This window comes from Cornus florida, unplaced genomic scaffold (genome assembly GCF_030987335.1).
Source record: "Cornus florida cultivar Cherokee Brave unplaced genomic scaffold, ASM3098733v1 CherokeeBrave_3.0.0_Hap2_Chr05, whole genome shotgun sequence".
NCBI classification, from domain to species: Eukaryota; Viridiplantae; Streptophyta; class Magnoliopsida; order Cornales; family Cornaceae; genus Cornus; species Cornus florida.
In genome coordinates, this window is record NW_026775575.1 from 46,501,269 (window position 1) to 46,518,064 (window position 16,796).

Below are 16,796 nucleotides of genomic sequence, written 5' to 3' on the forward strand. Positions count from 1 at the left end.
TACTTTTAAATCAAGTCTTGACATTTTGTATAACATATATTAATTTGTGATAATTTGGATGAATTTCAAAATCTAGAGATTTTAATTAAATTAATTAATTAAAATTCATTCAATGGTTCCATGAGCTTAATTAAGTTTCTAACTAGGTATTCATGATTTCCTTGACAAGTTCCTTCATGTGTATCAAATTGAAAATAATCAGTTAAGTTTTGAAACTTATATTTAATTATTTTCTTTGTGTGGAACTTAATTCACATGGTTGTAACTTGTATTTCGTGGGGCTTTTAGCTTTTTATCATGTATCTAGACTCCTTGTATCTTGGTTTCATGAATGTATTTAATGAACTTGCACAATTGTCTTGGAATGGTTTAATTTCCTATGTGTTGTCTAGTAAATAACTAAATCATTAATCTTATACTTGTGGTATATTTACTTTAATGGATTTCATGTGCTATATATCTTGGTTCTAATCTATATAGATGCACACTGTGATTTCTTAACATTTCACATGCCATCATAGTTGAGAACTTAGGGCATGACTTGTGTGTTCCAAAATCTTAGTTGTGCAAGAAACGTGGTTAATGCATTTCTTGTATTTTGATACAATCTTGACTTGCACAACTTGTTGATTTTGGGACTTGGGATATCAATCAAGAATTGACATGGCTAGGACTTGGTTCTAGTACGGGGGATTGTCCCTCTACAACTATAGTGAGCACTAGGGAAAGGTACCCATGGGTTAGTAGCCCTAAAGTGATCCCAAGAGTATGGTTTTAATCCGGGCGATATCCGAGTTTCCACATCGGTTGATTTCACTCTTTAAATTTCAAGTTGCTATTCCTTGAAGATTTAAAACTTGTCGTGTTATGTGAAATGCTCCATTCTTGTTAATTGCATAGATATTATACCTTATCTTTGACTTCATGTATTTTTCTTATCGTGTTAGTTGGAATGCTCCAATCATGTTAATTGCGTTGATAATGCAATTCTTGTTAACTTATGTCCAAGTATTCTTCTTATCGTGTTAATTGGAATGTTCCAATCATGTAAATTGCATTGACAATGTGATCTTTGTATTCTAGTATCTTCTTGTCGTGTTATATGAATTAATCCAAATCTTGCTCTATTGTATTGATAATGCAATTCATGTTGATCTATATTCAAGAATCCTTCTTATCGTGTTCTTTGGATTATCCCAATCTTGATTCGTTTCATATATGTGTGTGTATATATATATATATATATATCATAATTCAGGTTGATTTACACTCTAAGGTAGCTTAGGATGATCCCTGAGTCTCACTTTGACATAGACGTTAGGTGGCATGACCCTTTTGAATTGTTTCATGTAAATGTAAAAATCTATAAGAAATCGAGTCTATGCATGCTCATTCCCTACGAGTAAACTTGTTTACTCACCTCAAAGTTACTGGGGGTATTGTTCAGGTACAAGATTTAAGATTCGGAGATTTGCACTTGCCTTGGGTGATTTGCAGATTTGAAGTTTCTTTTAATGCATTCTTGTTCACATGCAAGTGTTAGCATGTTTAAGTTTTACTTTTAATGTTGTAATACCGAGTTAGGTTCAATTATGTCATTTTTGCCTTATGATATGTAAAGTGTACTTCGATACACTATTTGGAACCTATTTGATATGTATGATTTGAGGCCGAAGGCCACAAACTTTAAAGTTCAAGTATATGTATTTAAATTTCAAGTTTTGTCTTTGAAATGTATTTTTTTTTTTCTAACTTTGAGGTTTAGCATATGATTTGGAGTAAATGTTATGTAATAAGGCCATGGGTCATTGTAATACATTTCAATATGTAAAGCATACTTGTTGGCATGCTTACATAGCTTAAAACCATTGTTTTTGAACCAATGCATGATGGGAATTGAGGCTTGGGTTAAACCTCAACACTTTTGGAGTATAACAGGTCCATTAGCAGCTTTTCAAGTCATTTCGGTTGTCCGAAATGCTAGTTCGGTCGACCGATGGCTTTTGGGAATTTCATTACACAGTAAAACACTTGTTCCAGTAGGTATTTTCACTGTTTTGGCTTGTATCGGTCGTCCGAAACTCCATTTCGGTCAACCAATGCCTTATTTCGGTCTACCGAAGTGACCTTCCCTCAAAAACATGTTTTTAGCAGAATTTCAGTCCAGTTCAATCGTCCGAAACTCCAGTTCGGTCGACCAAAATAGTCCTCATGCAGCAGCCTCCCAGATTTTGTATCAGCACTATTGTTCCAACTTCAAACGATCATATCTCCTTCATTTCTAATCCAAATGGGGTGATTCTTGAGCCTAAACTCAAGGATTTTGAGTCAGCTTTCCAATGGTACCTATGAAATTCTTAGATTCAAATCATAGTGCGAGTTATTTAAGTTTTAGTAAAGTAGTGTCAGGATTTGGTTCGAATAGGGAAGGGGTGTTTTGTGGAATTCGTGTCCAAAGTTCTTAGAACCTCTTGGAATGTTGTGAAATGATTAGTTTAGGTTGTGTGGATCTTATTTGACTTGCTTAGAGTCAAATCTCTCTTCTTTTTAGTAAATTGACCATTTTGCCCTTAATTAACTTATTTTTGCTCATTTTTTTACATCTTGTTGTTTCTCCTTCGTTCGGACTCCGAATCATGCGATTCTTGAGTTCATCTTGATTAGTTTTTTGTTCTCTTTCCAGTGGTGTGCTCGGTACCACCCGAATGCATATTTCAGAAATGACTATTTTGTCCCTCGGGGCTTAATTGTTATTTTTTTTTCTATCTCTTGCCTACACACTTTATTCCTTTGGGTTCTGTGACCTCATGGAAGGTCATCTTAGGAACTTAAAGGTGTGTTATGCCTTGGGAGAACTTCGTCTTGTTTCTTGCTTCCGCATCTAGATCTGTTAACGAGTCAATCTTCAGTTCATTACTGACACACCGAGTTGAATAAAAACTCGGGTCACTACAATATTCATCAATCATTCCCATCTAACTTCTTTCAAACTCATCAGTCTTAATCGATTCGTACACAATGCTTTTCATGGTCTTCTTAATTGCTTTATATTGTGAAAGTTCGCTAAGTTTTACAGGAACCTTTTGCATGATATGGCAAAGGCATAAACGGTGACAAGAATCTGGAAACACCTTTGCAACTGCTGCTTGAATAGCCTTTCATTGATCTGTAATAATAGTTTTTGGAGGACACTCACGCATGCATGTTAACTATGTCTCAAATAACCATATATAAGTGTCAGTATCTTCCTTAGATAATAAACCACAACCGAACAACATAGATTGTCCATGATGATTCACCCCAACAAACGGGGCAAACGACGTGTCATACCTGTTTGTGAGGTAAGTAGTGTCAAATGAAATAACCTCTCCAAATGACTCATATGCAACACGACACCTTGCATCAGCCCAAAACACATTTCTTAAACGCCCTTTATCATCCGTGTCAATCATGTAAAAGAAATTTGAATTCTTTTTTTGCATACAAAAAAAATAGTTATGAAGGGCTTCGGCATCTCTAATCCCAAGTCAGAGTCGTCTTGCTTTTGCAATGTAATTCCTACACACCTTTTCACCAAAATGGCAAATTTTCATACCCACCGGCCTCAACAACAGCTGAATGAAAATTCTTATTCAACTTTATACCCGCTAAGTCATTTAATTCCATTCTTCTTTTGACATGAGGAACTAATGCCTTGTTGCACCTAAAGTGTCGTACCTTTGTTGGACTTAATGCATGATTATGGTTGAGGTAAACACGAGTAATAATGAATATTCCATCATCTTTAGTTGTAACGTTGATTTTAGCCTTTCAATTAGTCTTAATTAATGGCCTTGGGTGAAAAGTGTCTTTTGCGGTTGATTTTTGCTTTCCATACTGAGCGCATACAAGTGAAAAATACCTTGATTTTTTATCACGTCCATTCTTTGCACTGACTTTTATTACACCAAAACCTTGACTCCTAGCATAGTTGTTATAATAACTACGAACTTGTTCTTCAAAATAAAAAACCATTCCAACCATAGGTTTTTCAACTTCATCCCCAGGTAACACTCCTTTCAACTCTTGTTTGTTTGCTTTATCATCATTAGAACCTTCTTCCATTTCTAATAATATAAATATATGCATGTTAAGTACTTGATTATACAAATAAAAAGAATAAAATAAAATATTGCTTCAGATATTAACTAGTGTCGAATTTCTGGGTTTCAAAATGTATTAGTGCACGTCTTTAAAAGTAAACTCTTTTCCCCCCTTTTTGGATTATCATGTTCATATTGATAAATAAAAAAATAAATAAATCAACAAACATGGTATAAAATCAATTTCACTACTTGTATATCTCTTAAAAAAAATCAGAATAGAAGGAAAATATAGAAAGCAAACCCATCTTTCAATTTTATTGCTCATATATTTCTTAAAAAATAAAGAATTCAGAAGAGAAGGGAAATATAGAGAGCAAACTCATCTTTCAATTTTATTGCTCAAATATCTCTTAAAAAAATCAGAAGAGAAAGGAAATACAGAGAAAAAACCCATCTTGTTTCAATATGAAAAATATATATATGAAGAAGAACGATCTATATAAAAAAAGAAGAAAAAATATTATGTAAACTAGAATCCATACCTCCTGATATCGTTGTTTCATCAATCACTTCCATCCAAACTTTCCTTTTGGTCTGTTGCGTGAGGCTCAGCAAGACAATTCAAAAATGAAATTGTGATTAGAGCATCTCCAATAGACTCTCTAAAATTAGGCTCTCCGAATTTGCCACATCAGCATTTTTCAATAACCACATAAACATTTCCCATAGCCATATCAGCATTTTAGAGTCTCTAAATTTTAGCTATCGCATGTACTCCAGTGGTGCACTTTCGCTTTCCAAAAATATTAATATTTTAATATTTTTAAAATTTATTTTTTAACTTTTTCCTAACGGCTATAATGTCAATAGGAACATTAAAAAAATTTAAAAACGAAAAAAATAACTTTTTTCCAATTTTTTAAAACTTTTTTTTGCCTAAAAAAGCCTTTAAAACACTGTTTATGTCAGCCAAATAGTGCCTTAACGGCTATTTGATTCAATTATTTTAAGAGAAAAAAAAAGAGACTAAAATAAGCCAAAAATATGAATTTTAACTTTTATTTTAGCCAAGCATGCCCTTAGGAATAGTATTCTGGGCTTAGGAATAGTGTTTTGGCCTGAATTTAAAAAGTAAAATAAAACAAAAATGGGCCCACAAAAAGTGAGCCCAATCGCCAACCCACTCTTGCTTTCTAGCGACCATCATCAAGAGTCATTCTTTGGGGTCCACTTTTCCCATAGTCCATTGGAGCATCCAATCTAAAAAAATTGGCCCAATTTCGCCAAAAAGAGCATTGATGGAGTTGCTCTTAGTAAGCTTGAGGCAAGCAAGACACGATGAACACATATAAGAACGAAGAGAGAAAACAAATGAGATGATGAATATGCAAGAAACGAATAGGAAGGAAGTGTTATTTTGGTAGAATACGAAAATGTTGCAACTTCTGTTTTTTTTTTTTTTTTTTTGATAAATAGATGTTGCTATATTTTAAGTCAGACGCACAGAATTGACACATAGACGCCAAATAGGCTAAGTTGTTATATTTTAAGTCAGACGCATCGTATTGACACATAGGTGCCAAATAGGCTCGGTACAAAGTAGTGTATTTTTTTTTATTTTTTTTGTTTTTTTTTCCGGGAGAAATAGCAGTACTCTCCCCAGTTAATTTATGGTCCTGTTATGCATAAATTTAGGGTAAAGTGCAAATAACCCCCCTGAACTATGGGGAAATTTGTAACTAACCCCCTGAACTACCAAAAATGCAAAAAACCCCTCAAACTATACAAAAAAGTTGCAGATCACCCCATCCGGTGACCGGCCGTCCAAAAATGAGCGCGTGATTCACACGCGACAGACAAACTAAGTTTTTTGGACAATAATGCCCTTCTATATATGAAAATACCAAATTATCCTATAACCACCACCACCGTCGTCTATGACCACCACCACCTTCTGCAACCACCAACATAACCACCACCATCGTTCGCAACCACCAACATAACCACCACGAAACCCTCTTGAACTCATGCCAAAACACACCGTTAAACGAAATCAAACCCACCACCATCACTACCACCTCCATCGGCATCTCAACGGCACACCACCAAACCCAATCGAACCAGTACACAAACCCACAGCCACCACCCCAATCCCGCCACCACCATCACCCGTCATCACCAACCACAGCCCAACCTTCTCTCCATCAAACCCATCACACACCGTGAAACCAAACCCCCACTAACCCACTGCCATCACCCCCTTCAAACACAATCTTTGGTTCTCCCTCGGGAACAAAGGCGGCATGGAACTGCTACTCGGTGGCGTCGGATTCCGGTCTGATAGCGGAGCACTAGTATGGGCGGCGATGGATCCGTACGCGAGCAACGAAGCTTTCAATTGCAGCAACGGCGATCTGTTCAAGTGGAAGCACTTGTGGAGAATGATTGCGGAGTAATTTGGGGTCGATGAAAACGAGAAGTGGGTGACCGTCCCGATCGGAACAGGGAGGTTGGCGGATGAGGCGAAGCTCAGCCGCTATGCAGCTAAGCCGCAACCAGCCCATCGTCGCGAGTTAACCATGGCCGAACCAGCCCATCGCCGTTCAGCCCACCTTGCTCGCCGGTCCTCTCCACCATCCGAGCTCGTTCCAGCTGTCATCGCAAGAGACGGTGGCGGGGCAGGCGCAGGAGATGACGGCAGCGAGATCCCAGCGGCGACAAGGATGATTTGGTTTTGACGCGTCGACTCCGCATCGTCACCATAATCGCCGACTTACGTCCTCTTCCGTCACCATAATCGCCGCCGCCGCCACCATCTTTTTCCTTCATTTTCTTCACGATTCAATCTCCAGCCTGATGCTTCTCTCTCTCTTCAATCTCCAATGTTATATATATATATAAACACATATATATAAATTCAGTTTAAAACCAGAAATATATATATATATATATATATATATATATATATATATATAAACGCATATATATTTATATACCTTATACAGTAGTGAATAATCATAAGGGCAATTCAGACTTTTTATTTTTCCGATTAAGTCAGTCACCGAAATGGACTGAAATGCAACAAATTCATAATTTAGAGTTTTTTTTAGTTTAAGGGAATTAGTTATAATTTGTCAATAGTACAGGGAAGTTATTTGCACTTTACCCATAAATTTATTATAGAGGACTTTTAAGGTAGTTCGCCTATGCTATTCTCTTAACGTAAAAAATAAGAGAGCTCTCCGTGCTACAATGAGGTACCTCACTATAGTTTTACTCGTCCAACTCCGTCGTAAACGTGCCATGAATGCCATGCGTGTATACACGTGTGTATATATATAATCAATCCACAGTCCCACTTATCTCACACTACTCACACTCGCGCACTCTACCAGACTCATCAATGGCGGCTTCTACCTCCTTCGCCCCGTCTGTGGCCGCTGCTGCTGCTGCATAATCTTCATCCAAAAACCTAAAACCAACCTTCAAAACCCTAGGTACGAATCTAGGGTTTCTTTATTCATCATCTTCAAAGACATACTTAATGCCACTCAAAGCTCGAGTCATGTCTTGCAATGGGGCTGGATCGAGCTCAGGCTCAACTCCCGGGGCTCGTATGGTCGCTACGCCTGAGCTTAAGCCTCTCACGTCGCTCGATTTCGAAACCTCCGTCTTCAAGAAGGAGAAGATCAGTCTCGCGGGGCACGACGAGGTATTTCCCTCTCTTCTCTCTCTCTAGAAATTGTTCTTGTGCTCATTTTTAACTGGTGATGATTGCTCGATTGGTTTTGTTTTGTGCATTGTAGTACATTGTGAGAGGAGGGAGGGATTTGTTCCATTTGCTACCAGATGCGTTCAAGGGTATCAAGCAAATTGGTGTTATCGGTTGGGGATCGCAGGTGAACTTGATTATTTTCTTGATTCCCAAACAGTATATTATTGGTTTTATGTGATTTTCTGTTTTATTTTGTGAATAATCGTTGAATTATCTTTTAATTATTTAACATAATTGATATAATTCTCATGGATGTATTTAGGGCCATGCTCAAGCTCAGAATCTAAGGGTTTCTCTTGCATTTCTTATTGCTGGAGAACATTGTAAAATAAAATATGGGAATGGATTGTTCTTTTGCTCTGAATTCGGTTTTTGAAAAAAAAAAAAAACCCGAAGATAGAATGAAAAAAATGCTAAAAGTTTGATTCGTCCTTGGAGCGCCTTTGATCAGTTTTCCCTTTTCTCCTCAATGTTTTCAAGAATGAAATTGGTTTTTAAATCTTGTTTCCAAATATGAAAAAATTATCTAATTTAAATAAATTTTAAGTTTCAGTCTAATGGCAGAATTAAATATCAGCAAATGCCAAACAATGGACAAATCCATACTTCAAAATATTTTGGTTCTCCATTTGAGAAAATTACATTCTGAAAATGGGACCCTTTGATCTTCCATTGCTATTCTTTTTGCGGTTATATTTGTTGATGACATGTCTAAACTTCTTAGGAAAGTCATAAAACGAATTCTCTTATGTAGTGTTGGCGCAATCTTTGATAATAAGCTAGATATACTATCGTCACTCTATCCGAGTTGTTTCTTGCAGCGCTCTTTATTGATGATAAGTTCCAAACTTATGGAGAGTTGGAAATTGATTTCCTTTTCTCAGTGTCAGCACGACACTCTTTTTGATGGTAGGCCTAATATACATCCTTGTCTGTTGTTGCTCATATGCTTTTATGCAAATTATATAACTTTATTTATCATTATAACATCATCATAAGAAGTGTGGACACAGATGCATGATAAAGACACAACAGATTAATCTTGGAAAAGTAGGACATGGAGGCGGAGAGGTCACAACAGTAATATATATATTTCTTTATATAAAATTTATATTACTAAATCTGATATTCTAGATGAAAATTTTTCACTTATAAATTATATTGATTATAATCAACCTCGCCATAGAAAGAATATCATAATAAGGGTATAAGATAGGGTGTGTGCGTGTGTTTGGGTTTGTACTTATATATGCATATGTGTATGCAATTTGATGACTCCTCTCTTAATTCCATGTATATGATCAAGCTTTTAAAAGATTTTTTGGAGCAACTATTTTTCTATATTAAAAGAAAGCCTTATCCAATGTCTGTGTTCAATAGTTGCATGTTGGCCAGTGTGTAGGAAGTCTATGGCATGTTTGAACTTCAAAATTTAATTTTGAATTTATAAACACCTCCAAAAGTTGTCAAACACTTTTTTTTTTTTTTGATAAGTTCCAAAAGTTGTCAAACACCTGGCTAGGAGTGTCTGATATGGACATGTCTCCTCTTTAGAAGTGTCCATGCTTCTCGGATAGCAATGACATGTAACCTTTTTGACAATATAAATAAATTTATTAATTTGATTCTCATTTCTTTTCATTTCCTATATTTTCTCCAACAAAATATTGGATCATTAATCTTTGTCATGTTGGACTTAACTTGTAGTTTGATCTCTTTGTCATTTTGTGTATTACTGATATCAAATGCAGTTTAGTTCAAATCTTGTATATTATTATAATTATCATTACCAGATAGATTAAAGTTCTGGAATTGACTTGGTGTTTCAATGGTTGTCTGGATACTTTGAAAACAGAAACATTTGAATGCACTTGCGTTTTGGTATCAGTAGCAGATTGGTTTTAGGACAATTTGTAATTTGTAGTCAGAAATATTCCTGTTCTACGATGATGTTGAATTAGAAAGGTACATTATTGTTGAATTTACCTAGTAGTTTAGGTTACACGCACTCGTTGGCATTTTTGTGCATGACTTGGGATGTGAAAGGAGATATTTCAAGTATCTTTGGTTCTAACATGAACGTTTTCCCTCTATGATCTCTATCTGCTGTGAAGGTGTGTAATTGCATGCATTAATGAGCCGCTCTTTTCTTTTCAATGGATAAATGAATTTCATTATTCTTAGTTCTTTTTACTGATGTTCTATTTAATATAATCGGTATCATTCTCATGGATGTATTTAGGGCCCTGCTCAAGCTCAGAATCTAAGGGATTCTCTTGCAGAAGCAAAATCAGATATTCTGGTCAAGGTGATATTAGTTCTCTCTCTCTCTCTCTCTCTCTCTCTCTCTGTGTATTAATCATAGCTTTATATGCTAAACTAGTTTCTCTATTATGATGTTTGCTATATTCGCTTTGTAACACAGATTGGTCTTAGGAAGGGTTCTCGTTCTTTTGGGGAGGCTCGTGCTGCTGGTTTCATTGAAGAGAATGGAACCTTGGGTGATATATGGGAAACTATATCGGGCAGCGATTTGGTGCTGCTCTTGATTTCTGATGCAGCACAGGTTCATATATCGTACAGATGTTCCTGTATCTTAAATATTAAATGTTGAAAGTTGCTGGTATGCTATTCTATGCTTTTGGTTTGCAGCTATCAGGATTTAAGTAAAAATATCTCAATAAATGATAGTTTTCTACTCTTCATGTTTCTTTAATGGTCCATGTGAACTTTTATCTCCTCTAGAAAATTTTGAACTTCAATCAGTTCTCTTACGTGCGCTGGGTCTAGAAGAAACTGCAAGCTAATTATGAATACATGTTTGATGTATAATGCTATCTAATCATGAAAGCCTTAATTTCACGAGTACTTGAGAGGCAAAATTTACTTATTTACCTGGATAGCAATATTACCTAATAACTTTTAGAAACTTAAATAACTTAAAGACTAAAAGTTGCAGTTCTGTTTTGTACAAAATTAGCCAAACTAAGTCCTATAAAAGTCCCAACTTGTCGTCATCATCCTTCTCTTGGTCCAACTCGAATGGGTTAGTTCACATGAATTCTCCTTTTTCCATATTTTCTATTGTAAGCTGTCTCCAATTGTATTTAATTTCTACAGGCCTTTTTCAATTAATTCGTTCCACATCTACGTTAGTTTTGGTCTGCCTCTTTCTCTATTACCTTCTATGTTTACTAAAATTCCTTTTTTTGGGTGCATTTTCTGGTTTGCATTTGTGCATGACCAATTTGACATTTGGACACATACCTAATACTCATACCCAGCATAATCATACCTAGGTTCATGTGGCCAATACAAGTACTTATTGCATGTGGAAGTCTATGTAACATAAGCTGACATGGCATAACGTAAGATGCCAATGTGACTTATCAAAAAAAAAAACGTAAGATGCCAATGTGACGTCACATGTCCATGAGGTGGCACCATTGGTGGTGGGTGGAAACATGTGGCTCTTGATGACACCATGTGACTGCCAACACGGTGGTAGGCTGGTAGCATGCTTACCTATTGGGATACCTAGGCATTTTCAACAAAAGTAATATTATATATATAATTTTGATTTCTAATGGATCAGTTTTTTCATGCTGTTCAAGAGTTGAATCTTGGAATATAGATCCTACCACACACAATTGTCTTATTTCTTTTTTTAATTTATTATATATCATGAATTGTGAGGGAGTAAAGATAAGGAAGTTGAGAGCTACCACATTGATCCTATTACAAACCTTAATTTGATATCAGAGGTTTATATATTTGATATATAAAGAGACCAGAAAATATTATAAGTTTGAAGAACTACAGAACCAACGGGCCAGTGGCCTAGCGGTATCAGGCCCTTACTTTTCAAAGGAAAGTCAAGGGTTCAAGCCTCCATGGAGGCATGTGTGTGTGAGTATCAACTATGAAAAAAAAAAAAAAGAAAAAAAAAAAGAACTACAGAACAAGAAGGATGAGGGACCCTTAGTAGAAAGTACAAGGAAAAAGGCAAAATAAATACAAAATGCACTCACTGAAGTCAAATGAAAGCACCCACAAGCCAACCAAGCGGTTGCAGGATCTTGAGGAGCATGCAAGTGACCTCTCATAGGAACAACCATATTATGAGACTTTGCTGGAATGCTAGTAATTTAAATGATGGCAAGTGTCATGGAAAATCAGATGATGTCAACATGATGTGAGTGAATTCCATTGCCATATTTATGGTACTTCACTGGAATAATGGTCATTTAGATGATGTGATGGAAAATATCATGAAGTATCAGATATTTTAAGCATTTCAGCATGCTATGGCTGTCTGCAACAGTCTTACTTCCATTTCATTCCGGGCCATGACTGTCTTGCATTTATATATTTCTTCTTCTTCTTCTTATTATTATTATTATTTGGTTACAGGCTGATAATTATGAGGAAGTGTTCTCCCACATGAAGCCAAACAGCATACTTGGGCTTTCCCATGGGTTTCTTCTTGGACATTTGCAGTCAATGGGCCTTGATTTCCCTAAAAACATCAGTGTAATAGCTGTATGTCCCAAGGGAATGGGTCCGTCTGTCAGGAGACTCTATGTTCAAGGCAAAGAGATAAATGGTGCAGGAATCAATTCCAGTTTTGGCGTCCACCAGGTCTCTCTCTCTCTCTCTATATATATATATATGCATATTCTATCTTGCATGCACGCTTGTTTTTTATGTTGCTTGGTTGTGTTCTGTAAGGCTTTTCAAAAACCCAATTTTTTCCGTGGACAGGATGTTGATGGCAGAGCAACGGATGTTGCCCTTGGATGGTCTGTTGCCCTTGGTTCTCCTTTTGCATTTGCCACAACTCTAGAGCAGGAGTACAAGAGTGACATATTTGGAGAGCGAGGTGAGTGTGGTGTCATTTATCGTTATTTTGGTATCCCCTGCAAATGATGTCTGATCATTCGCTCCTTTGATCAATAGGCATTTTACTCGGTGCTGTACATGGAATTGTGGAATCCTTGTTTAGAAGATATACTGAGAATGGAATGAGTGAAGACCTTGCTTACAAGAACACTGTTGAATGCATAACAGGGATAATCTCGAAAACCATATCAACTAAGGTTAAATACTTGTGAACATCCAAGGGGAGGATTTTTTTTAACGATTTTTGGATTTCATCTATTCCCTCTCCATCATTGTGGTGTGCGTGGTTGTTGTGGTGGGTGGGTGGGTGTGTGCGGGGGGGGGGGGGGGGGGGGGGGGGGGGGTTGGGGTTTGGGGGGTGGTTGTGTGTTGTGGTAGTGGAAGTGACTCCTCCCTCTTTGTCGGCCGCTACTTGTTTTAAAATTGTTTTCCCAATGTATATTGTTCCTTGCAACAGGGTATGTTGGCTGTCTACAATTCTCTGTCGGAAGATGACAAAAGGGAGTTTGAGGCTGCATATAGTGCCTCGTATTATCCCTGCATGGAGATCTTATATGAGTGCTATGAAGATGTTGCCAGTGGTAGCGAGATTCGCAGTGTTGTCCTGGCTGGGCGTCGCTTTTATGTATGTTAGTTTCCTTTCTGATGTTTACATACATGGTTTGAATGCAATGCTATTAAATTATTAATCACTGATGTTAAGCGTAGGTTCGTGAATGTTTGAGATCTTTATGACATTTGAAAGAAGGGTAAATTACACTAACCTCCCCTGAGGTTTGAGCAAATATCAGACAGATTGACCGATTGGCTTTTATACTGAGCTCCCCTAATTGCCTTTTCCGGTGGCCGGAATAAGTAAAAAGCCATTCATGCCCTTTTTATTACAATATATTATATATTTTTGTTAATATGAAACTCACGTGCACTGCACAATCTTTACGTCTCTACCAATATCAATCACAACCCATCTCTGATCCCAAGCCGGATCCAAAGACGGAATCATTGACAACCCTCAAATCCGACCACGCACTCAGACGACGGTAGAATCTCCGGTCTCCACCCTCCACCGCCACAACTCCAACAACCCAATGACAGATGGTATCTTCTTCATATCGCCACAACTCCCACAGCCCACAAACTCTCATCATCTATAATCTCCAAAATCCCCAATCAGAAACCTTATAATCTAAACATATTTTGCTATCAACGCAAAATCCAATCTAAATTCGGAGAATTTTGGGAATGTATTTAGCCTAGCCAATCTTCATCTCTAGCTTCTTCTGTGTTGGTTAATGGCTAGTGGTGAGATCAAGAAAGAGACCCATGGTTGGTGCACTAGACGGATCCTCTGTACTTGTTATCGCCGTCAAGATTGACCCACACTTGGTCTTCGAATTAGTAGTACAGAATTTTTAGAAAGAGGGGATTCCTGTGGGTGGTGGTTAGAGTGAAGAACAAAGAAGACATCAAAAGGTTTTTTTTTTTTTTTTTTTTTCTCTCGAAAGAACATCAAAAGTATGTGTATTTGTATGGGTTATATATATATATATATATGTATAGATATTTGTATGTGTATATATATATATACACACACATGGATTGTAGAAGAAGAAGGAATTTTATGTGTTAATATATATTTATATATCTGGGTCTTCTTATTGTGTTTTCATATAAGAAGGGCAAAAAGAGCTTTTTTAAAAATTTGATTGACAACTTTGCCAGAATTTTCTTTTTAGGAGTGTTATTGAGCAAATGCATCAAATGTTAGGGGAGGTCAAAGTAATAAAGGTTAATCGGTTCATTTGTGTGATATTTGCTCAAACCTCAAGGGAGATGAGTGTAATTTACCCATATAATAATGCAGGTTATTTTGATATGCTTCTATTTTTACAGGAAAAGGATGGTCTACCATCTTTCCCTATGGGCAAAATTGATCAGACACGGATGTGGAAAGTAGGTGAACGAGTTCGAGCAACACGTCCAGGAGGTGACTTGGGGCCGTTATTTCCTTTCACTGCAGGTGTCTACACAGCAGTTATGATGGCCCAGGTGAGCTCTCTTTTAAAGTTTCAATTTAAAATTTGTTATATACTTTTAAAGGAATTCGAACAATGATGCAATATAGATTGATATTGAGGATTGCTTAAGAAGTATAGATTGATATAGATTTTGTAACTTGATTTTTTTTTTTTTTTTCCTGAATTATGATTTTGTAACTTATTTTTTTTCCTGAATTATTTTTTTGTAACTTAATTCCTCCAAATTATCCAGAAATAAATGTCTAAGCAAGAGCGATGTAACAGAATAGTAAAATGCAGTTGGTGTTTGATAAATTAATTCAAATAATGATGCTATTTGAATCTAAGGAGCAGGGATTTTTAACTTCATACTGTGAATTTTGCTCGGTGAACATGAATTCTATTTGCTTTTTACTTCTTTCAACAGATTGAGATTCTGAGGAAGAAAGGGCACTCCTACTCAGAGATCATCAATGAAAGTGTGATTGAGTCAGTGGATTCATTGAATCCTTTCATGCATGCCCGTGGAGTTTCTTTCATGGTTGATAATTGTTCAACAACAGCACGGCTAGGATCAAGGAAGTGGGCACCACGTTTCGATTACATTCTCACGCAGCAGGCCTTCGTAGCGGTGGACAATGGTGCTCCCATCGACCGTGACCTGATCAGCAACTTCCTATCAGATCCCGTGCATGGGGCCATTGAAGTCTGTGCCGAGCTGAGACCTACAGTTGACATCTCTGTGCCCCCAGATGCCGATTTTGTCCGCCCTGAGTTGCGCCAATCTGTCAACTGAATTGCCGTTATTTATTCTTTTTTCATCGGATCTCCTTCTATGGATTGAAAAAACATAATAATTTGTGATACAGCAATAGTAGGGTAAGAAGAAACAGTTGCAGTTAGCTCCTATTATATAAATAAATGGACAAAGGATAACTATGGATATGAAACTAAAGAATGGCAGTAATAAATTTGTTTTTCCCTATTGAGCAGCATAACACAATAGAGTTCAAATGCCAAATATGAACATATTACATCAAATGCATACCAGGGAAAAAAAAAAGAAAAAGAGAGTTTTAATCATAATTTGTTAATTGACCACCTGTAGGAAGCTGCACTTTTCCTTTTCCGAACTATTTATTAGTATTAGTATTGTAATTGTTGTTGTTGTTGCTGTTGTTGTTGTTTTTGCTGACACAAAGTGGACTAATCATATTTTTCAGAATATTCAATGTTCCAGCATGGTTGATCCTGCAGTGAGCTTTTCAGAAGATATAACACACCAAATTGATCCACTTAATCATTTTATTTTTATATTTTTTAATCCATTCTGAAAGTTCATAGATTCTTGAATTTACCTAGACCTTAAACCATGATACATATGTACATGAAATTGAACTCTTCGTATCTCGACACTGTTCATTGAGCGCGTATCATGAATATAGAAGAGACCGAACTTCACTGGAATCTTAAAAAAAAAAAACAAAGGACTTCCTTTGTATCCTTAGCAGATTATTTTTAGCAACAATTACAAAAGTGGACACCAAATGAACAGAACATCAAAAGGCCGTAAACATTGAACATAAAATTAAGAAAAAAATTGGGAAAAACATAGTGCAATAACCTCCAATGTAACACTCGAGTGACAGAGAGATTTGAAAGATGAACTATACAACTATTTCAATTTGATCCAATCTTGATTTATTACCACTATCTTGTCTCAAATTAGATGTACACCAAATGAATGTGCAAGAATCAAAATAAGTTCATGAATTAGGAATGAACCATTGCTTCCCTAATCTACATCAATGAAATTGCAACACAGACACACCCAAAAGCACATTCAATTACACATTAAATTTAAATTTCGACGACTTGTCAAAATTTTGAAGATTGGCTATGTTGCCATTCCTTCTCCTCTATTGTCTTTGCAATATCTGATTGAATTGCCTTGACAGAAAAGCAAAATCATCATTAGATTTGTTATCAACATAATTCTCAACCTGTGTTGATTTT

At 36.4% G+C, this 16,796-nt stretch overlaps 1 protein-coding gene across 1 annotated transcript; it reads left to right on the top strand.

The window, feature by feature from the left end:
- Positions 1-7,414: 7,414 nt before the first annotated feature.
- LOC132306398 (ketol-acid reductoisomerase, chloroplastic) lies at positions 7,415-15,765 on the top strand. The gene is made up of 10 exons (XM_059803779.1): positions 7,415-7,797; positions 7,892-7,984; positions 10,103-10,168; positions 10,286-10,426; positions 12,274-12,501; positions 12,625-12,742; positions 12,820-12,959; positions 13,220-13,387; positions 14,656-14,811; positions 15,208-15,765. Exons 1-10 carry the CDS (start codon positions 7,630-7,632, stop codon positions 15,574-15,576), a joined length of 1,647 nt encoding a protein of 548 aa, XP_059659762.1. The 5' UTR covers positions 7,415-7,629; the 3' UTR covers positions 15,577-15,765.
- The last annotated feature ends 1,031 nt before the right edge of the window (positions 15,766-16,796 follow it).